This window comes from Oncorhynchus keta, chromosome 4, assembly GCF_023373465.1.
Source record: "Oncorhynchus keta strain PuntledgeMale-10-30-2019 chromosome 4, Oket_V2, whole genome shotgun sequence".
Taxonomy (NCBI): domain Eukaryota; kingdom Metazoa; phylum Chordata; class Actinopteri; order Salmoniformes; family Salmonidae; genus Oncorhynchus; species Oncorhynchus keta.
The window spans coordinates 54,176,801-54,204,264 of NC_068424.1; the positions used below are offsets into that span (position 1 = coordinate 54,176,801).

A 27,464-nucleotide genomic window follows, 5' to 3' on the forward strand; every position below is an offset into this window, starting at 1 on the left:
TCAAAATCAATCCTACTCATTACTCCACGTCCTAATTTACGTGAGGTTTGTTTTGAGACGGTTTTGAACGGGGCTCCTGGCTCATGCCCTGTTCCAAAACGAATGGAATCAACGTTCATCCATTCAAAACACGTCTACCCTGACGCCCGGGACAAATTAATCGAATCCCCTCACACGCACACCCCCTTCCCGATCGAGAACGATCCGCCTCCAATTTACACTGACCTCCAATAGTAAATTGATAAATCAACATACGAATGTTGTAATTGGGCAAACGTTATGTAATTCCGTGAAGCAGGAGGAGACCACGTGGTGTGTAAACCTATGGCCGTAGAGACCACTGACGTAGGTAAAACATCTATTCGCTGAAGTGTCCAAATTGGGTCAACAAAAGAGCCTATCATCAGACCAGTATGGGGAACAATTTACGTACATAAACCAATCATATCGGACTCGGACTATATTGAGACTGAAGACTCTCAGTAAAGACTGATTGAGTCAAGGACAAGGGGACAATAGTTGTCCCATTCAACTCGTCTGAATAGCACCTGCCAACGGAAAAAATGCCATATTATTTCAGATGAGTACAGAGAGAATCAAAGACAAAGACAAGAGGCGCACTAATACGATGCACACACAATATTTTATTACGTAACAGATTTTACTAGGCTGACCCACAACCACACTGACGAAACCCCTCATCACCGAAAATACCATCACTAACAATTCAGCACAATACACAGCATACCGTGAAAAATTGTATGACTGACAACAACATACAACCTTAAGAAACAAATACACATTCAATAAAAGACATGCCTGGGGAAATTAAGGATTTTGACGATGAATCACGGCTATAACTGTATTTATAACTTGGAATTTGGTGCTAAAATATAATATAATCCATATTTTATTTTGCACATATTTCATTGATACCTTTAATTGCATCATTGATTCTTTTAACCAAATATACCCCCAACATATTTTGCAGACAGATGATACTCCTACAACGTCCTACTGTCATGGCCAGGGGCGGAAATCTCAGTTCATAGGTCTAGGGATTTTCATTTGAGTCCCAGGATGGAATATCACACTGACCCTGTCATCTGAATGAGAAATTGAAGCAGTGAGCTAAATAAATACACATTTAAAAAACAATAAGACATTTTACTACAGCAAGAGGACAGAGAGAACCAGGTCAGGGAGCTAAGTAAAGGTTATTTTTACATTTATTTTTCGATTTCGAGTAATAAGGAAGAAACGGACACCAGTCAAAAAGGTTCTATGGGAAACGCAGGCCATTCTTCTATTCACCTGAAAGCAAGGGAAAGGAAAAATATAATGAAACAAAAGTGGAAACAGAGTTTTCCATTGATAGTCATGTGGACCATAATCTAAATGATGCTAGATGGATAACCATGTGTGTCCTTTACCTGTTGTAAACCTCTATGAGAAGAAACTATACAAATAGGAAAACCCAACGATCCCGATAATGGCACAGCACAATGTGATCATCATCTTCTTCTGTAGATTAAAAAAAACAAGAGAGCAAAAGAAGTGAGAAACAAAAAAAAGAGGATAGGAACCCATCATAGCACAGTTAAAATATAACAGAACGGATTGCTGGTCCCTATTGGACTTAATCAAAAACACTTAAAGTATTTAACAAATTCGTTATGTACAACCTACAGTATGCACTACTGGTCAAAAGTTTGAGAACACCTACTCATTTAAGGGTTTATCTTTATTTTTACTATTTTCTACATTGTAGAATAATAGTGAAGCCATCAAAACTGTGAAATAACACTTATGGAATCATGTAGTAACCAAAAAAAAGTGTTAAACAAATATATTTTATATTTGAGATTCTTCAAATAGCCACACTTTGCCTTGATGACAGTTTTGCACACTCTTGGCATTCTCTCAACCTGCTTCGAGGTAGTCACCTGGAATGCATTTCAATTAACAGGTGTGACTTCTTAAAAGTTAATTTGTGGAATTTCTTTCCTTAATTCGTTTGAGCCAATCAGTTGTGTTGTGACAAGTTAGGGGGGTATACAGAAGGTAGCCATACTTGGTACCTTCTGTATACCCCCCCCGTTTTCTCAAATAATCAAAGAGAAACGACAGTCCATCATTACTAACACATAAAGGTCAGTCAATGTGGAACATTTCTAGAACTTTGAAAGTTTCTTCAAGTGCAGTCTAAAAACCATCAAGCACTATGATTAAACTGGCTCTCATGAGGACCGCCACAAGAATGGAAGACCCAGAGTTACCTCTACTGCAGAGGATAAGTTCATTAGAGTTACAAGCCTCAAATTGCAGCCCAGATAAATGCTTCACCGAGTTCAATTAACAGACACATCTCAACATCAACTGTTCAGAGGAGACTGTGTGAATCAGGCTTTCGTGGTCAAATTGCTGCAAAGAAACCACTGCTGGTGTCCCTACAGGATACTAATAAGAAGAGACTTGCTTGGGCCAAGAAACACAAGCAATGGACATTAGACTGGTGGAAATTTGTCCTTTGGTCTGGAGTCCAAATTGGAGATTTTTGGCTCCAACCGCCGTGTCTTTGTGAGACGCGGTGTGGGTGAACGGATGATCTCCGCATGTGTATTTCCCACCTTTAAGCATGGAGGAGGAGGTGTTATGGTGTGGGGGTGCTTTGCTGGTGACACAGTCTGCGATTTATTTAGAATTCAAGGGACACTTAACCAGCATGGCTACCACAGCATTCTGCAGCAATACGCCATCCCATCTGGTTTGGGCTTAGCGGGACTATAATTTGTTTTTCAACAGGACAATGACCCAACACACCTCCAGGCTGTGTAAGGGATATTTTACCAAGAAGGAGTGATGGAGTGCTGTATCAGATGACCAGACCTCCACAATCACCCGACCTCAACCAAATTGAGATGGTTTGGGATGAGTCTGACCACAGAGTGAAGGAAAAGCAGCCAACAAGTGCTCAGCATTTGTGGGAACTCCTTCAAGACTGTTGGAAAAGCATTCCAGGTGAAGCTGGTTGAGAGAATGCCAAGAGTGTGCAAAGTTGTCAAGGCAAAGGCTGGCTATTATAAGATTCTCAAATATAAAATATATTTAGGTTTGTTTAACACTTCTTTGGTTAATACATGTCTTCACTATTATTCTACAACACAAAAATAAAGTAAAACCCTTGAATGAGTAGGTGTTCTAAAACTTTTGACCGGTAGTGTATCATTTTGAAAATGTGAAATTTTATCATCAGTAATGCAAAACAAGGTAGATAGGACTGTAAACATCTCATCAAAACTCCAATGGAAGGAGACAGTAACCCATAGGAGGATGACATACGAAGGACCATGTTAACATGGGAGAGCAGGGGGGAGGGTGTGTGTCTGGGTCAGTATGGCCTGTTTTTGTGTGTGTGTGTGTGTGTGTGTGTGTGTGTGTGTGTGTGTGTGTGTGCGAGACAGAGAGAGACACACACATACCTGCTCTTGATTGCTTCGATCACGTGGACTGGGATATGTTCCGCATTGCGTCAAACATTGACAAATACGCTGAGTCGGTGAGCGAGTTTATTAGCAAGTGCATCGGCCATGTCGTACCCACAGCAACTATTAAAACATTCCCAAACCAGAAAACGTGTATTGATGGCAGCATTCGCGCGAACCACTGGTTTTAATCTGAGCAAGGTGACCGGAAACATGACCGAATACAAACAGTGTAGCTATTCCCTCTGCAAGGCAATCAAACCAGCTAAGCCTCAGTATAGAGACAAAGTAGAGTCGCAATTCAACGGCTCAGACACAAGAGGTATGTGGCAGGGCCTACAGTCAATCACAGATTACAAAAAGAAACCCAGCCCCGTCGCAGACCAGGATGTCTTGCTCCCAGGCAGACTTCTTTGCTCGCTTTGAGGACAATACAGTGCCACTGACGCGGCCCGCTACCAAAACCTGCGGACTCTCCTTTACTGCAGCCGACGTGAGTAAAACATTTAAACGTGCTAACCCTCGCAAGGCTGCAGGCCCAGACAGCATCCCCAGCCGCTTCCTCAGAGCATGCGCAGACCAGCTGGCTGGCTGGTGTTTACGGACATATTCAATCAATCCTTATCCCAGTCTGCTGTTCCCACATGCTTCAAGAGGGCCACCATTGTTTCTGTACCCAAGAAAACTAAGGTAACTGAGCTAAACGACTACCGCCCCGTAGCACTCACTTCCGTAATCATGAAGTGCTTTGAGAGACTAGTCAAGGACCATATCACCTCCACCCTACCGGACACCCTAGACCCACTACAATTTGCTTACCGCCCCCAATAGGTCCACAGACGACGCAATCGCAAACGCACTGCCCTAACCCATCTGGACAAGAGGAATACCTATGTGAGAATGCTGTTCATCGACTACAGCTCAGCATTTAACACCATACTACCCTCCAAACTCATCATCAAGCTCAAGACCCTGGGTCTCGACCTCGCCTTGCGCAACTGGGTACTGGACTTCCTGACGGGCCGCCCCCAGGTGGTGAGGGTAGGTAACAACATCTCCACCCCGCTGATCCTCAACACTGGGGCATCACAAGGGTGCGTTCCGAGCCCTCTCCTGCACTCCCTGTTCACCCACGACTGCATGGCCATCCACGCCTCCAACTCAATCATCAAGTTTTCAGACGACACGACAATGGTAGGCTTGATTACCAACAACGAGGAGACGGCCTACAGGGAGGAGGCGAGGGCCCTCGGAGTGTGGTGTCAGGAAAATAACCTCACACTCAACAAAACAAAGGAGATGATTGTGGACTTCAGGAAACAGCAGAGGGAGCACCCCCCTATCCACATAGACGGGACAGTAGAGGGTAGTGAGTTAAGTTCCTCTGCGTACACATCACGGACAAACTGAATTGGTCCACCCACACAGACAGCGTGGTGAAGAAGGCGCAGCAGCACCTCTTCAACCTCAGGAGGCTGTCACCAAAAGTCACGCTTAAGCTTGTCACCAAAAGCACTCAAACTTTTACAGATGTACAATCGAGAGCATCCTGTCAGGCTGTATCACCGCCTGGTACGGCAACTGCTCCGCCCACAACCGTAAGGCTCTCCAGAGGGTAGCGAGGTCTGCACAACACATCACCGGGGGCAAACTACCTGCCCTCCAGAACACCTACACCACCAATGTCACAGGAAGGCCATAAAGATAAACCACCCGAGCCACTGCCTGTTCACCCCGCCATCATCCAGAAGGAGAGGTCAGTACAGGTGCATCAAAGCAGGGCCCGAGAGACTGAAAAACAGCTTCTATCTCAAGGCCATCAGACTGTTTAACAGCCACCACTAACTTTGAGTGGCTGCTGCCAACATACTGACTCAACTCCAGCCACTAAGCCACATAAGGTAAAAATGTATGAAAAATGTATCACTAGCCACTTTAAACAATGCCACTTCATATGTTTACATACCCTACATGACTAATTTCATATGTATATACTGTACCCGATACCATCTACTGCATCTTGCCTATGCCGTTCTGTACCATCACTCATTCATATATTTTTTATGTACATATTCTTCATTCCTTTACACTTGTGTGTATAAGGTAATTGTTGTGAAATTGTTAGGTTAGATTCCTCGTTGGTTATTACTGCATTGTCGGAACTAGAAGCACAAGCATTTCGCTACACTCATATTAACATCTGCTAACCATGTGTATGTGACAATTCAAATGTAATTTGACTTCACAGTACCTTTAACCCAGACTCTAGGTTAGGGTTCCCCAACTAGCTCCCTGGCCAAATTTGGCCTGCGGGTGATTTTATTTGGCCCCCAATGTTCAGAGAAAAAATAACCTGATTGGGCTTCTTGCATTCTATTTGCAGTCTACAAATTATGTTACTGCTCCATGACCATCCACTCAAGAAAAACAGTCCACAGCTAATTCTAGTTGATGATCCCTGCTCTAGGTGCAGCCATTGCATTAAGAGATCTCATTCGCCACTTGCTGTATTACAATACAGCAGATTAGGTAATTATCTATCACCATAAATACAAATTTCTTCATTTACATTTACATTTAAGTCATTTAGCAGACGCTCTTATCCAGAGCGACTCTTCAGAGAAACACATGCACTTAGTCAAACAAGATTCCCTCACACACGCCATGTCTGCTAACTCAGTATTGCACAGCGCAAATTTCAGCAGCATAATTCACAAAACATAGAAAAACAAAGCAGTCTCAACCAAACCATTAAAAAACGAAATATTTTATTCCTTCATTAAAATCTCTGGAATCCATCATAATACTACAGTGAAGATTACATTTAAAATGTTCAGCTTGAAATTTCCAGACCCTCAATGTCCCATTTAGAGCCTCGTCATTGGCTACCGCATCTGAGGTGTGGGGTGCAATGAAATGAATTTGATTGGACAGATTGTAAAGGAAGGCATAAGAAGCAAATCAGATGTTCGACGAAGATCTCTCCCAAACGCTCAGAGGTAAGGTGTGCTTTAGGAATTTTTTTAAACTATTCAAGTGGCATCAAACATGGACAGAGTCATTGATTTCACATAGACTGAAGTGAAATCCACTCGTGTCCCTCAATACAAGAATCATAGGAGAGTTAAACAATGCACCATTCCTCTGTGGGCTGGAGGAGGCTACTTTTCAGCTTGGAAGTTCAGAATGGCAAGACAACAAGGCAAGGGTGGTGGCGGGGGTCATTAGGTTTTTGTAATGGGGAAAGGAGTGTCAAGTTCCCTTAAGTGCGGATCAAGATCAATCAAATTATTAACATTATTGGAAAAATAGAAAGCAGTTCAGAGAATTTAAATGAAATGTTGCACGGTGTCCATTTAGTTGTGTGTGAGGGTGAAGATTTCCACCTCTTCAGATTCCCTTTTTTTTGTTGAGCTTTATCAGGGGCTAATAACCAGCCTCAGCTTTGGTCCCCTTGTTTCTTTCCCACCTGGTGCTCATCCTCTCAGCCACCCCAAGGGGAACACCAGCCTGCTCCAACTAGGAAGTCCCACTGGCTGGGCCTTTTTCTATAGTTACAGTAAGAGAGGGGGAGTGTCCAAGGGCAAGGGAAGGGATAGGTTAAGTCTTCATCCCCCTCTTTGGCTTCACAGCTGGAGGAGGGCAAAATTGAGTGATGGAGATGAATGAAGAGGGTGAGGTTAGGGGGCGTGGTCCCTCCATTACCCTACTGTCTGTGATAGGATGATGGCGAGGATGATGAGAGCGAGCACAGCACAGACCACTGCTATAATGATTGTCTTCTACAGAGGGGGAGAAAAAAAGGGGAGAACAAATACATCAGTATTTACGGTAACAAATGAGATGGTGTTAGACAGAGGTACTGAGGGAAATGAAGCTCTTAACATGATGGGCGGGAATATCATGCACTGTCAGCCATCATCAGGTCATTCTGACCAATGGAGGCTCTTTGATGCAGAGTATGCAGAGCTTTTATTGTCCGATACGGGTCAGTGATTGACAGCAAATGAAGATCCCGTCCATCATAACAGTGAATCATCATCACATGTATAGTCAAACAGGACACACTACACAGCCCAAAGACCCCAATGAGAAACTGAAACCCACATATACAATCCCACACAGCCCAAAGACACCATTGAGACGGACACACACCGTGCCAATCAGTGACCAGGCCATAGAGCTAAATAATGTAATTTCTATGGACCCAGCCCTTAACAAAGGCAACAAGAGCACTTGTGTTATGCTTAGCAGGAACACCTGATAAGACATGCAGTACCCAGAGATAGTCCAAACGCACCCCATAAACAGGCCAAGGAGCATGAACACATACACATTTTACCACCTTCACACACACACACAGCCGAAGGCAAGGAAAATGTCAAACGTTGCCAAAGTTCCAGATCCCACTACACCCACTAACACTCCAGAGTCCCTCCAACTTTACTCACCCTTTACACAACTCTTATTCGCACACGTCTCATTTCTCCTTCAATCCCACCGACAACCCAATAATCAGAGCCACTATGGCCAGCACGATAACCAGAACTGCAACTATTATCACCATTTTCTGTGGGGAACAATTAAGTGTCTGCTATGAAGACCATTTATTGTGGGCAACAACCTTAATAACAATTGAAAAGGACAAAGCAACAACAAACATCTCTTTAAACATTTTTAACGATCCTAAAAACATACATGCATGCATGACTCAGAGCAAAATGTTACATAAAGTGACCATAAAACACGCAAATCTACAGTCAACCACCAAATCAAGGGCTCCCGAGTGGCGCAGCAATTTGAGGGACTGCATCTCAGTGCTAGAGGCGTCACTACAGACCCTGGCTCAATTCTAGGCTGTATCACACAACCGGCCGTGATTAGGTAAGGTAGGTAAGCGCACAATTGGCCCAGCATCATTAGGGTTTGGCCAGGGAAGGCCGTCATTGTAAATAAGAGTGTTCTTAACGGACTTAACTAGTTAAATAAAACTAGAAAGGAAGTGGAAAATGAAGAGAGAGAAGGAGAAAGAGGTGTGTGTGTGTGTGTGTCCTCTGTTGAGGGATATTGGTCCAGATCTGGAGAAGGAGGGTTCAAGGTTTGGGATGGGGATCGTTGGGTACCAGGGTGCCAGCCCAATAGATGCTGGTCAACGGAGCAGGAGGAAAGGCCAGGGGGTGGGACTTGGGCCTTTTCATTGCCACTCACACGACGGGCCTCCTGCTGAAACTTGGCGGCTTTCTTAGTGTCAGCTACCGCCCGCTCCACGAAGCCCACCGATTGGTCCATGTTGCTCTCAATCCTTTCAATCATTCCACCCTGGCAGAGGGCAGGACATTGTAGGAAAGAGATTTGCAGAGGAAGTGACAGAGAGAGACGGGTGCAGAGAAAAGCAGAAAAGACGACAAACGTAGATTGTTTTACGGTGGTGTGTGTGTGATCAACAGTGTGTGAGGGGAGTGTATACGGTCCTTAGAGTGCACGTGGTTTACTAATGTGAAGGTGTGTGAAAATGTTGATGTGCTTCAGAAATCGCTGCATACTGTACAGAAGCTTCATAGAAACAGGGACAGTTACCTCAGTAGATTCAGGTTAAGGTAGTTAGTAGACGGGTGTACTTGATGATTCATATCAGGGTGTTGGATGGAGTGCAGTACCTTGCGTGCTTTGCTCTGGTACCTGATCGCTTTTTTGGTCTCAGTCTTAGCCACTGCTATGTGGTCCTGCGCTTTACACACTTGAGCTTCTATATTGTTTACAATGTCACCCTGAAACAAACAAAACCCACACCGTGAGTATACAGACATAGAAAAAACAATAAGAAAGCAGGAGTATCTATTCAACTCCATGGTAACAGAGAGAATCAGACAAAAAACAACGTCACAAAGAGGAATATGTTAGGAAGTGGTAAGATGCTTACCTTGCACACGACTTCCCCTCAGACAGCATAGGATAACCAACAAGATACATGTGGTTACATAGAGTATATGTATCTGTGGTGACTATACAGTATGGGGTTGTGTCGATTCCAATGTGGCTACGTTAAATGTGACTCTTACTAAGAATGGAGACTCGCACTGAAGATGAATGAGTTATGGGAGGGAGAGAGATGGACACAGAAACCAGGGGAACTCTGTCCCAAAACATGGGGAAAGGAAATCACAGCAGAATAAGCGGGGGAAGGAACAGAGAACGGCCAGGAGAAAGGGAGAGGTTACTGGGAAAGAGAAGGTAAAAACAGCACGGTTGACAGACAAAGAGGGAGCGAACAGGAGAAAGGGAGAGGTTACTGGGAAAGAGAAGGTAAAAACAGCACGGTTGACAGACAAAGAGGGAGCGAACAGGAGAAAGGGAGAGGTCACTGGGAAAGAGAAGGTAAAAACAGCACGGTTGACAGACAAAGAGGGAGCGAACAGGAGAAAACAACGTTAGACACAGTGGGGTTAAAATGTAGGGTAGAGATCTGAGATAATGATGGATGGATGACTGAAGATGGCTGAGACAGAGGAGGAGTGTACCTGGCTCTCCACTAGCATGGCGATGTCCACGAACATGTCATGTAGCTCTTTGATGCTGCTCTCCAGACGCACAATGTCTTTGTGTCGCGCCTCGATCTCACTGAGAGCCTGCTTCGAGATCCCAGAGTCCATGATCTAAAGAAAGGAGACCCTTAGAACACGCACTCGCACGCGCACACACACACACACACACACAATTTCTTACCCCTGAAGTGAAAACGGCCGAGTTTCCACCCTCTAACATCTCTTCAAGCTCCTCGTCTGTCGTAGCTTTGCCAGCTGAGAAACAGAGGATAATTTTAGTACATACATGAGGTTATGGTCCACTTGTGTGTATATAAAACAGTGTGTAAGGCTGTGGGTAACTCACTGATCTCTAGTTGTCTCTGGATGCGTCCTTTACTCCTCTCCCTGAAGTCCAGCTGGGCCTCGTTGTACTTGGTCATCACGTCTACAAACTTCCTGGACAGCACTGCATGCTGGGAGGACATGAAACAGACAGGGGCCACAAGCTATAACAATCCAATAGTTATTAATTTCTATGGTAACATTGACGGTTAGGCACCGGGTTACATAAAGGGTTAAATAGGGGAGAATTTTCGGAAGCTGACCTGTGATTTGCGTATCCGCATGTCGGCTGAAATCCTCTCCTCTTCCTCAGACTCCAGATTCCTCTCGATGGCTGAGAACCAATCAACATGATTCACCAATCAGTATTCACCCATACCCAAATTAACCAATCAGCATTTAGTCTGTCTGTGATTCGTATCATGTGTGAGGGTCTTACTTTTGAGTTTGTTGCGGGCGTTGTTAGCCATCTTCTTGATGTCGTTGGTGACAGCCTCCAAGTCATCCTGCGTTTCTGGAGGAAAAAACACAAATGAAAACAGACACACTGACAGTAACAGGCTAAAGGTAGAAAAGATGGGGGGGGGGGGTTCATAGAGAGTAGCAGAGGCAGTATGTTTTACTCTGGTCTGATGTGGGGGCAGACAGTATGACTGAGTAGAGCTTCTTGACTTCAGAGACATTCTCATCAATCTTATCAATACTATTCCTGATGTCCTCAATCTGAAACAGAGTGAAAAAATTGTTACACACACACACACACACACACACACACACACACACACACACATTTCAAAAACACTAACCTGAGAGAAGAACTCATCCATAAATGCTGCATTGTCAATAGCAATTTCCACTTCCTCATCGTCATTGTCGCATGTCTATGAGGAAAAGCAGAAGGCAGCATGAGTAGATTATGTAATGTATTCAAACACAGTGGATCAACCGCATATGTACACTGACGTCATAACTGTAATTGAGAGCATAGAGAGCATAAGTACAGAGACCACAAGGCTTGGTGATACCAACACTGAGAAGGGCGAGGAGGGCTGAGGAGGAAACAGAACCAGTTTTTAGCGGACCACTCCTGCATGAATAAACATCAGACAAAACGAGTAAAACAGACACCACCATGTCTGTATTGTCAGCTGACCTGAAGGGGGGGGCAAGACATAATATTTAAGTGCCTTTGAACAGGGTGTGGTAGTAGGTGCCAGGAGTACTGGTTTGAGTGTGTCAAGAACTGCAACACTGCTGTTTTTTTGAACGCTCAACAATTCCCTGTGTCCATCTATCCCTGTGTCCATCTATCCCTGTGTCCATCACCCAAAGGGTCATCCAGTCAACTTGACACAAAAGTGGGAAGCATTGGAGTCAACACGGGCCAGCGTCCCTGTGGAACGCTTTCGACACCTTGTGGAGTCCATGCCCCAACGAATCGAGTCTTTTCTGAGGGCAAAAGGGGGTGCAATTCAATATTAGGAAGGTGTTTTGTACATGCAGAGTATGTACACACACTTATTACATACATACACACTCAAAAGTTTGGGGTCACTTAGAAATGCCTTTGTTTTTGAAAGAAAAAACACTTGTCAATTAAAATACCATCAAATTTATCAGAAAGAGTGTAGACATTGTTAATGTTGTAAATGACTATTGTAGCTGGAAACGGCTGATTTTCAATCGAATATCTACATCGGGGTACAGAGGTCCATTATCAGCAACCATCACTCCTGTGTTCCAATGGCATGTTGTGTTACTAATCCAAGTTTATCATTTTAAAAGGCTAATTGATCATTAGAAAACCATTTTGCAATTGTTAGCACAGCTAAAAGCTGCTGCCAACACACTGACTCAACTCCAGCCACTTTAATAATGGGAATTGATGGGAAATGTCAAATATATCACTAGCCACTTTAAACAATGCTACCTAATATAATGTTTACATACCCTACATTATTCATCTCATATGTATATGTATATACTGTACTCTATATCATCTACTGCATCTTTATGTAATACATGTATCACTGTACTCAATACCATCTACTGTATCTTGCCTATGCCGCTCTGTACCATCACTCACTCATATAGCTTTATGTACATATTCTTATCCCCTTACACTTGTGTCTATAAGGTTGTAGTTTTGGAATTGTTAGCTAGATTACTTGTTGGTTATTACTGCACTGTCGGAACTAGAAGCACAAGCATTTCGCTACACTCGCATTAACATCTGCTAACCATGTGTATGTGACAAATAAAATTTGATTTGATTATTAAATAAGCAATAAAACTGGCCTTCTTTAGACTAGTTGAGTATCTGGAGCATCAGCATTTGTGAGTTCGATTACAGGCTCAAAATGGCCTGGGAAAAAAAGCACTTTCTTCTGAAACTCATCAGTCTATTCTTGTTCTGAGTAATGAAGGCTATTCTATGCGACAAATTGCCAAGAAACTGAAGATCTCGTACAACGCGCAAATAGTCTCTAACCACAATAGAAAGAGGAGTGGGAGGCCCTGGTGCACAACTAAACAAGAGGACAAGTACATTAGAGTGTCTAGTATGAGAAACAGACGCCTCAACTGGCAGCTTCATTAAATGGTACCCGCAAAACACCAGCCTCAACAGGTAACTTCGGGATGCTGGCCTTCTAGGCAGAGTTGCAAAGAAAAATCCATATCTCAGACTGGCCAATAAAAATAAGATTGCTCTTTAGCCACCATGCTTTCAGCCGCTGTTAGCCACTAGGGTTAAAACACCAGCATGTTTAGCCTCTGGTGCTATTAGCCTTTTCATTTTGACATGATTAGCTACCTGTAGCCTGGAAGCTCTTTTTACTTCAAATTTGACTCAAGTCTCATCTCCTCTTTACCTTTAAAAAGAGTAAACTATGCCATTGCAGAATTCAATCTACACCTCTCTGCATGTTGTCTTTTTTCCCCCCTCAGCGAACAGCTAAAATGTCAAACTGAATGTCAGTGTTGGTCTTAGAGTGCTACTGTATGACGAGAGTCCAAAGTCCGAGTGCTTTACGTTCCTTGTCAAAAAGCAAGATCAAAGTCGAGACAAAGATGTGGCACCTCTTGTTTTTCTCCTCATTCCCAGTCCCTCCCTCCCCCTTCATTCCACAAATGCATCAGCTGAGTTCAAGGTCTCAGAGTCAGCTGATTCCCCTGTCAGTCACACTGCATACAGGTTGGACACACACCAAAAACACTGAGACCACTCGGTTACAAGGGTGGCTCAATCTCTCTCTTTAGTCATCTGTCGGTTAGAGAACCTTCTCAACCAGGCTCACAAATGTAGCTAACTCATCTTGTGATTTATGACTCCACTGCCCTTGAAAGGATTCTGAACATGCAACTTGAGACATACAATACCAGTCAAAAGTTCAGACACACCTACTCATTCAAGGGTTTTTCTTTATTTTAACTATTTTCTACATTGTAGAATAGTGAAGACATCAAAACTATGAAATAACACATGTAATGTAGTAACCAAAAAAATAGTGTTAAACAAATCAAAATATATTTCATATTTGAGATTCTTCAAAGTAGCCACCCGTTGCCTTGACAGCTTTGCGCACGCTTGGCATTCTCTCACCTGTAATGCATTTTAATTAACAGGTGTGCCTTCTTAAAAGTTAATTTGTGGAATTTCTTTCCTTAATTCGTTTGAGCCAATCAGTTGTGTTGTGACAAGGTAGGGGTGCTATACAGAAGACAGCCCTATTCAGTAAAAGACCAGGTCCATATTATGACAAGAACAGCTCAAATAAGCAAAGGGAAATTACAGTTCACTACTTTAAGACATGGTCAGTCAATGCGGTAAATTTCAAGAACTTTGAAAGTTAAGTGAAGTCGCAAAAACCATCAAGTGCTATGATGAAATTGGCTGTCATGAGGACCCCCACAGGAAAGGAAGACCCAGAGTTACCTCTGCTGCAGAGGATATAGGGTTGTCTAACCCTATACTTCTATGATTTTAATAGGTTTCCTATGGAGGATTCATAGTATAATTTAAAAACAGTCAACATTGTTCTGAAATGTGGACCTCCAACCATCTTTGTGATATAATTTGAACGTCGAAATGTCCATATTAGTACAATGGCTTGCGAAAGTATTCACCCCCTTGGCATTTTTCCTCATTTGTTGCCTTACAACATGAAATGAAAATAGATTTGGAGGGAGGGTTGTATCATTTGATTTACACAACATGCCTACCACTTTGAAGATTCACAATAAAACATATTGCAACAAACAAAAAATAAGACCTTTTTTTTTTTTACTTGAGTGTGCATAACTATTCAGACCCCCAAAGTCAATACTTTGTGGAGACACCTTTTGCAGGAATTACAGCTGCGAGTCTCTTGGGGCATGCCTCTATAAACTTGGCACATCTAGCCACTGGAATGTTTCACACATTCTTCAAGGCAAAACTGCTCCAGCTCCTTCAAGTTGGATGGGTTCTGCTGGTGTACAGCAATCTTTAAGTCATACCACAGATTCTCAATTGGATTGAGGTCTAGGCTTTGACTAGGCCATTTCAAGACAAATGTTTCCCCTTAAACCACTCAAGTGTTGCTTTAGCAGTATGATTAGGGTCATTGTCCCGCTGGAAGGTGAACCTCCGTCCCAGTCTCAAATCTCTGGAAGACAAACAGGTTTCCCTGAAGAATATCCCTGTATTTAGAGCCTTCCAATCATTCCTTCAATTCAGACCAGTTCTCCAGTCCCTGCCAATGAAACACATCCCCACAGCATGATGCTGCCTCCACCATGTTTCATTATAGGGATGCTGTTCTAGGGTGTTGAGAGGTGTTGGGTTTGCGCCAGACATAGCGTTTTCCTTGATGGCCAAAAAGTTCAATTTTAGTCTCATCTGACCAGAGTACATTCTTCCATATGTTTGGGGAGTCTCCCACATACCTTTTGGCAAACACCAAACATGTTTGCTTTTTTTCTCTTTAAGCAATTACTTTTTTTCTGGCCACTCTTCTATAAAGCCCAGCTCTGTGGAGTGTACGGCAAGGTGGTCCTATGGACAGACACTCCAATCTCTGCTGTGGAGCTTCTTCAGGGTTATCTTTGGTCTCTTTGTTGCAGCTCTGATTAATGCCCTCCTTGCCTGGTCCGTTAGTTTTGGTGGGCGGCCCTCTCTTGGCAAGTTTGTTGTGGTGCCATAATTCTTTACATTTTTTAATAATGGATTTAAAAATGGTGCTCCGTGGGCTGTTCAAAGTTTTTTTATATTTAATAACCCAACCCTGATCTGTACTTCTCCACAACTTTGTAGCTGACCTGTTTGGAGAGCTCCTTGGTCTTCATGGTGCCCCTTGCTTAGTGGTGTTGCAGACTCTGGGGCCTTTCAGAACAGGTGTATATAAACTGAGATCATGTGACAGGTCTTGTGACACTTAGATTACACACAGGTGGACTTTACCTTATTATGTGACTTCTGAAGGTAATTGGTTGCACCAGATGTTATTTAGGGGTTTCATACCAAAGGGGGTGAATACATCTGCACACACCACTTTTCCCTTTTACTTTATTTTTTTACATGCCATTTTTTTTTTCATTTCACCTCAAACTTGGACTATTTTGTGTATGTCCATTACATGAAATCCAAATAAAAATCAATTTAAAATTACAGGTTGTAATAAAACAAAATAGGAAACCGCCAAGGGGATGAATACTTTTGCAAGGCACTGTACATTTATCTGCCAAAACATGACACCCACCCTTAGGTGACATACCTTTTATACCGTATTACCACACGGGAGGCTGCTGAGGGGCGAATGGCTCATAATCATGGGTGAAATGTAGTGAATAGAATGTCACCTAAGCCACTAAATTGGTAATACCGCTTGTCAGTCAGTGTAGTCCACCGAAACACATCGTGAGAAAGCTGTTCATTTGGCTCCCACATTCTTTGGTGATTACCTGCAGATAAATTATGAGGATAATGTCTGAGACATTATGAAAAATCAGGGCCCTCAAGAAAACCAGGCATTAAAACAAAATTCAACAATATTCAGAAACGTATTGACCTTAACTGGGAATCAAGTAAAAAAAAAGTTTTTTTTTAAACGAACGAATTTGCCCATATTTATCATATTTCCAGCAACGTTCTGTTGAGGCAATAAGAATACCCATCTGTGTGTGTGCGGTGCGCACGTCTAGCACTTTGTGTGGCCGTTTAGCGATGATGCTTATTCTTCTGGTAGATGGAAAAGAGTCCCCAAAACCCAGCATGTTAACGACAAAGTAGCCTGTTTACCTGGCAGAATTATATCACAATTATTCATCAATCCAGTGGGTATTTGTTTTGCAAACTCTACCATCACATGTACGATACAAAAACACAGCTAAAGAGAAGCCTCTTGCTAGGGGTGCACAAAATATCTCAGATTTAATCTCAGATCGTCTCCTGATGTGGTTTAAGCATTGTGGACTATGATTTTGAGAGCAAATACCTGAATAAAAAAAAATGATAATCTGGGCTATTCACTTCATGTTTCAGTTTGAATAAAACACATCATTTGAAGAACAAACATTGCGGCATAGCAATTAATATATTGCAGTAAATCTGTAAATAAAACTTTAATATTCAAGAGTTAAAGATGCTCAAAGTTTTTTCATACCTCACCATGAGACATCCATGTATTTATCATTGGAAAAGATAAACGGTTGAGATATCATTTTAAAGCTTAGAAACAGGGTTATCAAACTTTTATCATTTCAGGAATAAAATAAGTATAATATATTCTGTCTTTTTTTCCCCATCTTAATATATCTTCTTTATATATATATATATATATATAAATAAATAATGGGGCAAAAAAGTATTTAGTCAGCCACCAATTGTGAAAGTTCTCCAATTTAAAAAGATGAGGCCTGTAATGTTCATCATAGGTACACTTCAACTATGACAGATAAAATAAGAAAAAAAAAACAGAAAATCACATTGTAGGATTTTTTTATGAATTTATTTGCAAATTATGGTGGAAAATAAGTATTTGGTCACCTACAAACAAGATTTCTGGCTCTCACAGACCTCTTCTTTAAGAGGCTCCTCTGTCCTCCACTCGTTACCTGAATGAATGGCACCTGTTTGAACTTATCAGTATAAAAGACACCTGTCCACAACCTCAAACAGTCACACTCCAAACTCCACTATGGCTAAGACCAAAGAGCTGTCAAAGGACACCAGAAACAAAATTGTAGACCTGCACTAGGCTGGGAAGACTGAATCTGCAATAGGTAAGCAGCTTGGTTTGAAGAAATCAACTGTGGGAGCTATTATTAGGAAATGGAAGACATACAAGACCACTGATAATCTCCCTCGATCTGGGGCTCCACGCAAGATCTCACCCCGTGGGGTCAAAATGATAACAAGAACGGTGAGCAAAAATCCCAGAACCACACGGGGGGACCTAGTGAATGACCTGCAGAGAGCTGGGACCAAAGGAACAAAGCCTACCATCCGTAACACACTACGGCGCCAGGGACTCAAATCCTGCAGTGCCAGACGTGTCCCCCTGCTTAAGCCAGTACATGTCCAGGCCCGTCTGAAGTTCGCTAGAGAGCATTTGGATGATCCAGAAGAAGATTGGGAGAATGTCATATGGTCAGATGAAACCAAATTAGACCTTCTTGGTAAAAACTCAACTTGTCGTGTTTGGAGGACAAATAATGCTGAGTTGCATCCAAAGAACATCATACCTACTGTGAAGCATGGGGGTGGAAACATCATGCTTTGGGGCTGTTTTTCTGAAAAGGGACCAGGACGACTGATCTGTGTAAAGTAAAGAATGAATGGGGCCATGTATCATGAGATTTTGAGTGAAAACCTCCTTCCATCAGCAAGGGCATTGAAGATGAAACATGGCTGGGTCTTTCAGCATGACAATGATCCCAAACACACCGCCCAGGCAACGAAGGATTGGCTTCATAAGAAGCATTTCAAGGTCCTGGAGTGGCCTAGCCAGTCTCCAGATCTCAACCCCATAGAACATCTTTGGAGGGAGTTGAAAGTCCGTGTTGCCCAGTAACAGCCCCAAAACTTCACTGCTCTACAGGAGATCTGCATGGAGAAATGGGCCAAAATACCAGCAAGTGTGTGAAAACATTGTGAAGACTTACAGAAAACGTTTGACCTCTGTCATTGCCAACAAAGGGTATATAACAAAGTATTGAGATTTTTTGTTATTGACCAAATACTTATTTTCCACCATAATTTGCAAATAGGTCCCTACAATCTAATTTTGTCTGTCATAGTTAAAGTGTACCTATGATGAAAATTACAGGCCTCTCATCTTTAAGTGGGAGAACTTGCACAATTGGTGGCTGACTAAATGCTTTTTTTGCCCCACTGTACACACACACAATCTTTTATGTTATAGGTACAAAACAATTTAGGCAGGAATCTTGATCCAGGAGGCAATTCAATGTCTCTGCTGTAACCTAGAAGCTTGATTCTGACATCTAGTCCCTTAGACAGCAAGTTAGCAAACCAATTGCATAGCTGGAGCCCTGAGCAGGATATAATTTATTTGACACATCTTAGATTTGATAGTTATACTTAACATGCAGTTAGTTATAAGCAGTGGCGTAGAACATACCCACAAACACCTCCCATCAGTATTTTCAAAATACCCCGGTATACCACAGGAGGCTGGTGGTACCTTAATTGGGGAGGATGGGCTATAGTAATGGCTGGAGAGGAATAGGTGGATTGTTATCAAATATATCAAAGACATGGTTTCCATGTGTTTGGTGACATTCCATTCACTACATTTCAGCCATTATTCTGAGCCGTTCTTCCCTCAGCAGCCTCCTGTGCATTAATACAGTATAAATTGTATATATAGCCTAAGGGTGGGTGTCATGTTTTGGCAGATACATTTATTAAAATTGACATTTCAACTTTCAAATGGTATCACAAAAGATGGTTGGAGGGTCCACACATCAGAAAAATGTTGACTTGAATGGGAAATTATACTGCCAAGCCTCCATAGGAAACCTATTGAAATCATAGAGATAAACGGTTCGACAACCATTTAAGTTCACATTTGAAAAGGTGGTTGAACCGGTGGCCATATTTATGGCATTTCAATTCAAAATTGCAGTGGTCTGAAGGGAGAGGCTAATTCTATGAATTAAACTGAACAAAAATATAAAAATGCAGCATGTAAAGTGTTGGTCCCATGTTTCCTGAGCTGAAATAAAAGGTCCCAGAAATGTTCCATATGCACAAAATGTTCTCAAATTCTGTGCACACATTTGTTTCCATCGCTGTTAGTGAGCATTTCTCCTTTGTCAAGATAACCCATCCACATGACAGATGTGGCATATCAAGAAGCTGATTAAACAGCAGGATCATTACACAGGTGCACCTTGTGCTGGGGACTTTAAAAGGCCACAAAAATGTGCAGTTTTGTCACAACAATGCCACAGAGGGAGCATGCAATTGGCATGCTGAACTGCAGGAATGTCCACACCTGTTACAAGGGAATGTAATGTTAATTTCTCTACCATAAGCTGCTTCCAACATTGTTTTAGAGAATTTGGCAGTACGTTTAACTGGCTTCATAACCCCAGACCATGTGTAACCACACTAAGGTCCTCCAAAACAGTCTTCACCTGCAGGACGGTCTGAGACCAGCCACCCAGACAGCTGATGAAACTGTGGGTTTGCACAACCCAAACATTTCTGCAAACTGTCAGAAACTTCTCAGGGAATATCATCTGCATGCTCACTGTTCTCACCGGGGTATTGACCTGACTGCAGTTTGGCGTTGTAACCGACTTCAGTGGGCAAATGCTCACCTTCAATGGCCACTGGCACACCGGAGAAGTGTGCTCTTCACAGATGAATCCTTGTTTCAACTGTACCGGGCAGATGTAGGACAGCTTGTGTGACGTTGTGTGGGCGAGCGATTGGCTGATATCAACGTTGTGAAGAGAGTGCCCCATGGTGGCAGTGGGGTTATGGTATGTGCATGCATAAGCAACGGACAACAAAGGGAATTGCATTTTATCGATGGCAATTTGAATGCACAGAGATACCGTGGCAAGATCCTGAGGGCCATTGTCGTACCATTCATCCACCACCATCACTTCATGTTTCAGCATGATCATGCATGGCCTCATGTCACAAGGAAGCTTAAAAATGTCACAGTTCTTCCATGGCTTGCATACTCAGACATATCACCCATTAAAGCTGTTTGGGGGTGCTCTGGATTGACTTGTACAACAGCGTGTTCCAGTTCCCCCCAAATATCCAGCAACTTCGCACAGCCATTGAAGAGGAGTGGAACAACATTCCACAATCAGCCTGATCAACTATGTGAATGACATCGCTGCATGAGGCAAATGGTGGTCACACCAGATACTGACTAGCTTTCTGATCCACACCCTTACATTTTTATTTTAAAAGGGTACCTGTGACCAACTGATGCATATCTGTATTCCCAGTCATATATGAAATCCATAGATTAGGGCCTAATGAATATTTCAATTGACTGATTTCCTTATATGAACTATAAATTATTGCATGTTGCGTTTATATATATTTGTATATTTCTATGATTAAAATGACACCCACCCTGTATTCAAGAGCATGCGTCTCAACCGATAGCAGCACAACACTAACACCTCATACACTCAGTGGCATGTTTGTGTGTGCCAAGAAAACATTCCCCCACCAGCCTGTACTGTTGACGCGAGGCAGGATGGGGCCATTTTTAGATAATTGATGTTAAAGATATTTTTTAAAGTCAATCTTTAGAAATGTAAAATAATCAAGTCGTTATCAAATAAAAACTCTAGTTTATATTTTCCAGTGATGAAGACATACATCTCATGGTATGTTGGGGAATGCAAAATGGGTCAGCTTTGAACACCTCTATCTCCTGAATGTTTTGTCATTCAGTTCCAAAAAGTCCACTTTCTGACCGCTTCTTCAATGGCCAAACATGTACGGAAAGTTGTTTTAGGTTAAAAGGGATGCTTTGAAAAAAGTGATTGAATTCAAATGGATTTCCCCAATACTATGGGAGACAGCCTAGTACTTTGAGTGTCACCGAGTACCCAAGGGATGCGTGTCTGGACCCTCTCTGGTCTTTACAGTTCAGTACAGAATGCTGTACAACAACAAAAAAAGCCAATCTATGGAGAGATCAAGCTAGTTTCTACAGAAACCAGACTGAATATAATATGGTGTTCTCAAGAGACATTATCCTCGGTTTCCTGTTGTAGTCTGTTCTCCTGTCTACTGCACCAGTCAGGTGGTCTGATTATGCACTGAGCATGAACAACAATACAGCCCCACCAATTTAACATTAAGGAAAACAGTAGAGAGAGATAGAAAACCACGCAGAGGTCTACTACGGCCTCCACAGTCTTGTTTTATGTAAATAGCCATCCCATAAAAAAACTGCCACACCATTTTGACTTAACTTCCCTTCCCAGTAGAAACCCATTGTACCTGCAAGATTGTCAATTGCTGCGCCGAGGCATTGGTAAACTAAACATGGCAAATATTTGGCCAACAGTAAGGGGTGGCCATGGTAACAGATCCTGACGCGGCTGGATTGGATCAGCAGCGCCTCACCCAAAGGGGAACCTTACATTCTTCAACAGGACAGAACATCCTGGTTCTCTAGTGTTAGAAACTAAGCTATTAAGAGAGATAATATCTTAAAATACCCAATAAAGGGTTTTAGGCTAGTAGGTCCACTCCAAGAGGAGTAGAAAGACCAAAGACATAGTGGAAAGAGATCGGCGTTGTAGAACAATCTCACCATCATAGGCCTTGCATTACGCTACTGACTTAATTAGTATAGGTGTCAGTTACACCTGCAGTTTAATTACAGGAAACAGATGTATAAATAGATGTGGGAATTAAATAGCCTACAACCATGTCTGCCTAGGTGCTTCTAGCAACAAAGGTGTATTTACATATACTAGCGTTGATTTCTCCAATCAAATCAAAGTTTGTCATGTGCGCCGAATAGAACAGGTGTAGGTAGACCTTAGTGAAATGCTTACTTGCAGGCCATAACCAACATTGCGATTTTTAAGTTAAAAAAATAGGTATTAGGTGAACAATAGATAAGTAAAGAAATAAAAAACAACCATAAAAAATATATTTTTCACTAACAGTAGCGAGGCTATATACAGGCACTGGTTGGTCGGGCTATTTGAGGTAGTCTGTGGGAAAACAGAAGTTAACAGGGGGAATTTTAAACAAAATATCTAAAGGATTGTATGATTAAAAATACTTTCCAAACATGGGTCTGTTGTAGACCAACTTCCTGTCTGCTTACCTCATGTCAAAATAAAAGTTACTCTTTTTTTGTGTCCATATATAGGGCGCACTTGCAGGACTTTTATTTTGGAATGAGGTAAGCAGAGAGAAAATGGGTTTATGGCAGACCTACGTTTGGAAAGTCTGTTAATAATACAATTCTTAAGATATTGTCTCAAATTCCCCTTGTCATAATAACCAACAGTCCTGCCCACCGGTACAATAAGTTGAAATGGAATTGTATTTAACTTCTGGATTCCCACTGTACAACCCAAAACCATTGAAAGCAGTGCTAGTGCATGTAAATAGTGTTGCTAGGACATTCTGTTTAATTCCATTAGATGTTTTCTTCTCAAAGCCCTCTAAGGACCAAGCCTACAAAAAAATAAAAATTGACAGAATAAGATGAAATTGAAGTTGATTTAACTTCTGGCTTCCAGCAGACTATTGTGTTTTTATGCAAGCTAATTCCCAGCAACACTAGTGTGTAAACAGTTGTGTTGCTAAAAGCAGCTAGGTCACTTGACAGCACATCCCACCCTTGAACATCCCATTGGTTCCTGCTTGAGCACCACTGCATATCCAAGTCCTCTTTGCTAGCTGGTGTCATTCGCTCCTGCCTGCCTAACACAGAACCCAAACCGGCTGCACCATAGTGCATACATTTCTTTTGTACCCACACACCAAACGCGATCACGACACTCAGGTTAAAATATCAAAACAAACTCTGAACAAATTACATTAATTTGGGGACAGGTTGAAAAACATCAAACCTTTATGACAATTTAGCTAGCTAGCTTACACTTGCTAGCTAATTTGTCCTGGGATATAAACATTGAGTTGTTATTTTACCTGAAATGCACAAGGTCCTCTTCTCCGACAATTAATCCACACATAAAATGGTCAACCGAATCGTTTCTAGTCATCTCTCCTCCTAGGCTTTTTCTTCTCTTTACTTTATATTGAGATTGGCAACTTTCATAAATTAGGTGCATTACCGCCACTGACCTCATTCGTCTTTCAGTCACCCACGTTTGTATAACCAATGAGGAGATGGCACGTGGGTACCTGCTTCTATAAACCTATGATGAGATGGGAGAGGCAGGACTTGCAGCGAGATCTGCTTCAGAAATAGAACTTACTTCTATTTTACAGGCTGACTACACCGCTCGCGTCACAAAATAAATGTATAAATATATATTATTCAATTATTGCGCACGCCAGCGAGCATCTGCGTTGCCAAGGGCTGAAATAGAAGTCAGTTCTATTTGTGAATAGAACTGCACGCGTGCAGCCGGTTTGGGTTCCGTGTTAGCACTTGGCAACGCAGACGCTCGTTGGCACACGTGAGCAGTGTGGGTGCAATAATTGAATATAGATTTCTAAATTAATTTTGCGATGCGAGTGGTGTAGTCACCTGCCCTCAGCATTGTTAACAGAACTGTGGGGAAACTTTGACTAACAAGCAGGGCTAAGGACACTGTACCGTTCGCCCCCACCTCCTCCTAGCACAGCAGGCGGGAGCGACACCAGGTGCTAACGAGCTAGCTATCACACGGTCTCCCCAGTCTCCCGCCTGCTGTGTACTGGAGGAAAAATGCTAGCTACTCCGGTACACAGCAGGCGAGAGCCGGGAACGACACCCTGTCCTAGCGACACTGTGTGTTCGCTAGCTAGCACACATGTCACCCACACATTGCGCCTTCTGTGTATCGGAGTCCTCCTTAGCACTAGCTGGCTAAGCTAGCAGTGTCCTTCGCTCCCTTCCGCCAAATACCTGCCCTCACCATCGTTAACAGAACTGTGGGAATATAGTGTCTGACAGGCGGGGGCAAAGGTCACTACTGGTGTGTACTACCTATAGCTAGCTTCCATTGTCACCCTCGCCTCTTCTTCTGTGGGGTTTATGGGCAGTTGGCATCCAACGTTATTGTGCATTGCCACCTACTATTCTGTAGTGCCCCTGCCTATGTACTGGAGTCATAGATTAAAAATGTGCCAATAGACGTATAAAGAGGGGTTCCTGTAGGTGCAGGAATGCCCACATGCAAGAACGCCCAGAATTGCGGGATGCAGTTGCACCTTTATCCCACATTCTCCAATCCCCTGAGCGTGCAAGGACACACTGTATGACACCTGTGGTCCCGTTACCTTGTCCTCAAACTCAACCCCCACAGTCTGACTGCCGCAGAGAACACAAACATGTCCCCAAGAAAGACACCGCAAAAACATAACCAAATTGATCCAGTTCATACAACCTTACACTATTCTCTTTGCATCGCCTCTCATTTAGGCAATCTCTTGATTTGTAAATTAAGGCGACTAATTGTGTAATCAAATAGCGTCAGTCGACCACAGGCCTTCAGATAGGATGTTGACTAGTTTCTACACTACCAAATAAGACCAATAATGAGGTAAAACATAGTTGTGTCGAATTATAGTCACTCGTTTTTTTTGCAGACCATTTGTAATTTGCATGCTGCACCGGAGGTAATAACATCTGTCTAGCTCTGTGAAAGGTGCCTCTGTGTAACATATCCCAGACCCCACTTACAGCTTTGAGTTGTTCCAATCGGTCCTTCATCTTGCCGACTGTTAATAAAACAAGCTAAAAGTAAATATAGTATTCTCTAATTTTAAAAAAATATACGATTCCCAATCTGTGAAATTCGTCAACCAGCTGGACTGCTGGCTAATGAACGGAATCCCCCCGCCAGTGAGTTGAAAATCAACTATCTCAAAGTCTTGGCAAGGTTCTTCTTGAAAGTGTTTTTTTCCTTCTGCTTTTTCCACCAAATGTCCATACAATATGGCTGCTAGGGGAGAAACCCGTGGTTTTTTTTGCTAAATCTCTTCGCTCTGCGGATTAAAACAACAGTTGTGTACAGCCCACATAATCTCTTTCGCTCGCTCGCCCCCAGTAATCATCCTAAAATGCACTTTCTCGCTCACGCATGCGTAAACGCATTCTCGTATACGGGGCCACGCCCTGGCCAGTGTGATACCTGTGTGTGTTGGCCGACCTGCCATGCCGTTTAAAGGGGACGCACAGTCGCTGTGAAATTCATGAATTCATGTTGACAGGGTCAATATGATGAAGCCTACATTATTCTCGAATAAACAACCGACCCGTATGAGAATGCGCACCAGTCTCCGCGTATTTACGCACAGGTATGTGCGTGTATTTGTTTGGTAAATACACAGGATCTATGTTTCTAGCCTTTTCTGCCTACCCTCCAATCCAGAGGGATTTAACATTCATTAACAAATCCCCCTCGCCATCGCCCTCCTCTCTCACACATTCATTCACAGTCTCACACAGATCATCTGTCATCTCTCTCTCTAATAGGAAACGGTTTATTACGGCGAACCTTGACCGATAGCTTGACAGCTGTTGTTGTTTGGCACCCCTACGAATGAGAGTAGGCAAAAAAATAAGCAAGTCTCGGTCATAGACAGACACGCACGCATGCATAGCCAATCAACACAAATCCTATTCAAGTGAATTTGAGGAACTGTAGAACATTCGTTTATGTTGACCATTGACTGTCATGAGTCCACACTATAGACCAGGGGTGTCAAACTCATTCCATGGAGGGCCGAGTGTCTTCTGGTTTTTGTTTTTTCATTTAAACGAAGACAACCAGGTGAGGGGAGTTCCTTTCTAATTAATGACCATAATTCATCATCACGTATAAGGGAGGAGTGAAACCCTGCAGACACTCAGGAATGAGTTTGGCATGTGCCATAGACTATATACAGTACCAGTCAAAAGTTTGGACACACTTACTCATTCAAGAGTTTTTCTTTATTTAGACAATTTTCTACATGGTAGCATAATAGTGAAGACATCAGACTATGAAATAATACATGTGGAATCATGTAGTAACCAAAAGAGTTAAACGAATACAAATATATTTTATATTTATCCACCCTTTGCCTTTATTTACATTTACAGCTTTGCACACTTTTGGCATTCTCTCAACCAGCTTCATGAGGTATTCACCTGGAATGCATTTTAATTACCAGGTGTGCCTGGTTAAAAGTAAAATTGTGGAATTTCATCCATTCTTAATGCGTTGCGTTGTGACAAGGTAGGGGTGGTATACATCAGTTAGCCCTATTTGTTAAAAGACAAAGTCCATATTATGGCAAGAACAACTCAAATAAGCAAAGAGAAATGACATTCTGTAACCACTCCCTCTTCATATCATGGCTGATTGAAAAAAGCTGTTCATAAGAGGACATTGTATTATAATTTCTTTGTACTCCCTGATGAAGGCCATGCAGCCGAATGGGGTCGGGTGATTGTGGAGGGCAGGTCATCTGATGCAGCACTCTACTCTCCTTCTTGGTAAAATAGCCCTTACACAAGCCTGAAGGTGTGTTGGGTCATTGTCCTGTTGAAAGACAAATGATAGTCCCACTAAGTGCAAACCAGAAAGGATGGCGGTATCGCTGCAGAATGCTGTGGTAGCCATGCTGGTTAAGTGTGCCTTCTAAATAAATCACCGACAGTGTCACCAGCAACGCATCCCCACACCTTCTGCCCCATGCTTCATGTTGGGAATCACACATGCGGAGATCATCCATTCACCTACTCTGCGTCTCTCAAAAACACGGTGGTTGGAACCAAAACTCTCTCATTTGGAATTGTCAGACCAAAGGACAGATTTACACCGGTCTAATGTCTATTTCCCGTGTTTCTTGGCCCAAGCAAGTCTCTTCTTATTGGCGTCCTTTAGTAGTGGTTTCTTTGCTGCAATTTGAACATGAAGGCCTGATTCACATGATGTTGAG

General features: G+C 42.6%; 1 protein-coding gene across 7 annotated transcripts; it reads right to left on the reverse strand.

The window, feature by feature from the left end:
- Nucleotides 1-624: 624 nt before the first annotated feature.
- On the reverse strand, nt 625-25,623 carry stx3b (syntaxin 3b). Of its 7 annotated transcripts, none has more exons than XM_052510134.1 (11): nt 25,219-25,620; nt 11,158-11,232; nt 10,975-11,074; nt 10,791-10,865; nt 10,615-10,685; nt 10,374-10,482; nt 10,209-10,282; nt 10,004-10,138; nt 8,694-8,804; nt 1,434-1,524; nt 625-1,314 (listed from the first exon to the last, which is right to left on the reverse strand). In XM_052510134.1, exons 1-10 carry the CDS (start codon nt 25,246-25,248, stop codon nt 1,447-1,449), a joined length of 858 nt encoding a protein of 285 aa, XP_052366094.1. In that variant the 5' UTR covers nt 25,249-25,620; the 3' UTR covers nt 625-1,314; nt 1,434-1,446. The 7 variants fall into 7 exon arrangements, 3 of the variants coding, with proteins under 3 accessions (XP_052366094.1, XP_052366088.1, XP_052366089.1); XM_052510128.1 differs by lacking the exons at nt 625-1,314; nt 1,434-1,524; nt 8,694-8,804 and adding exons at nt 6,237-7,267; nt 7,937-8,055; nt 9,143-9,253 and having other exon boundaries at nt 25,219-25,613; XM_052510129.1 differs by lacking the exons at nt 625-1,314; nt 1,434-1,524; nt 8,694-8,804 and adding exons at nt 6,237-7,267; nt 9,143-9,253 and having other exon boundaries at nt 25,219-25,614.
- Nucleotides 25,624-27,464: the final 1,841 nt, after the last annotated feature.

Bases quoted from the DNA above. Each gene is read 5' to 3' on its own strand.
- stx3b (XM_052510128.1), bottom strand. From the start codon at position 25,248: ATGAAGGACCGATTGGAACAACTCAAAGCT. The intron at 11,233-25,218 runs GTAAGTGGGGTC...TTTTCCTCATAG, and splicing joins GATTGGAACAACTCAAAGCT to ACATGCGACAATGACGATGA. The intron at 10,866-10,974 runs GTAAAACATACT...TTTTTCCTCCAG, and splicing joins TGCCCCCACATCAGACCAGA to AAACGCAGGATGACTTGGAG.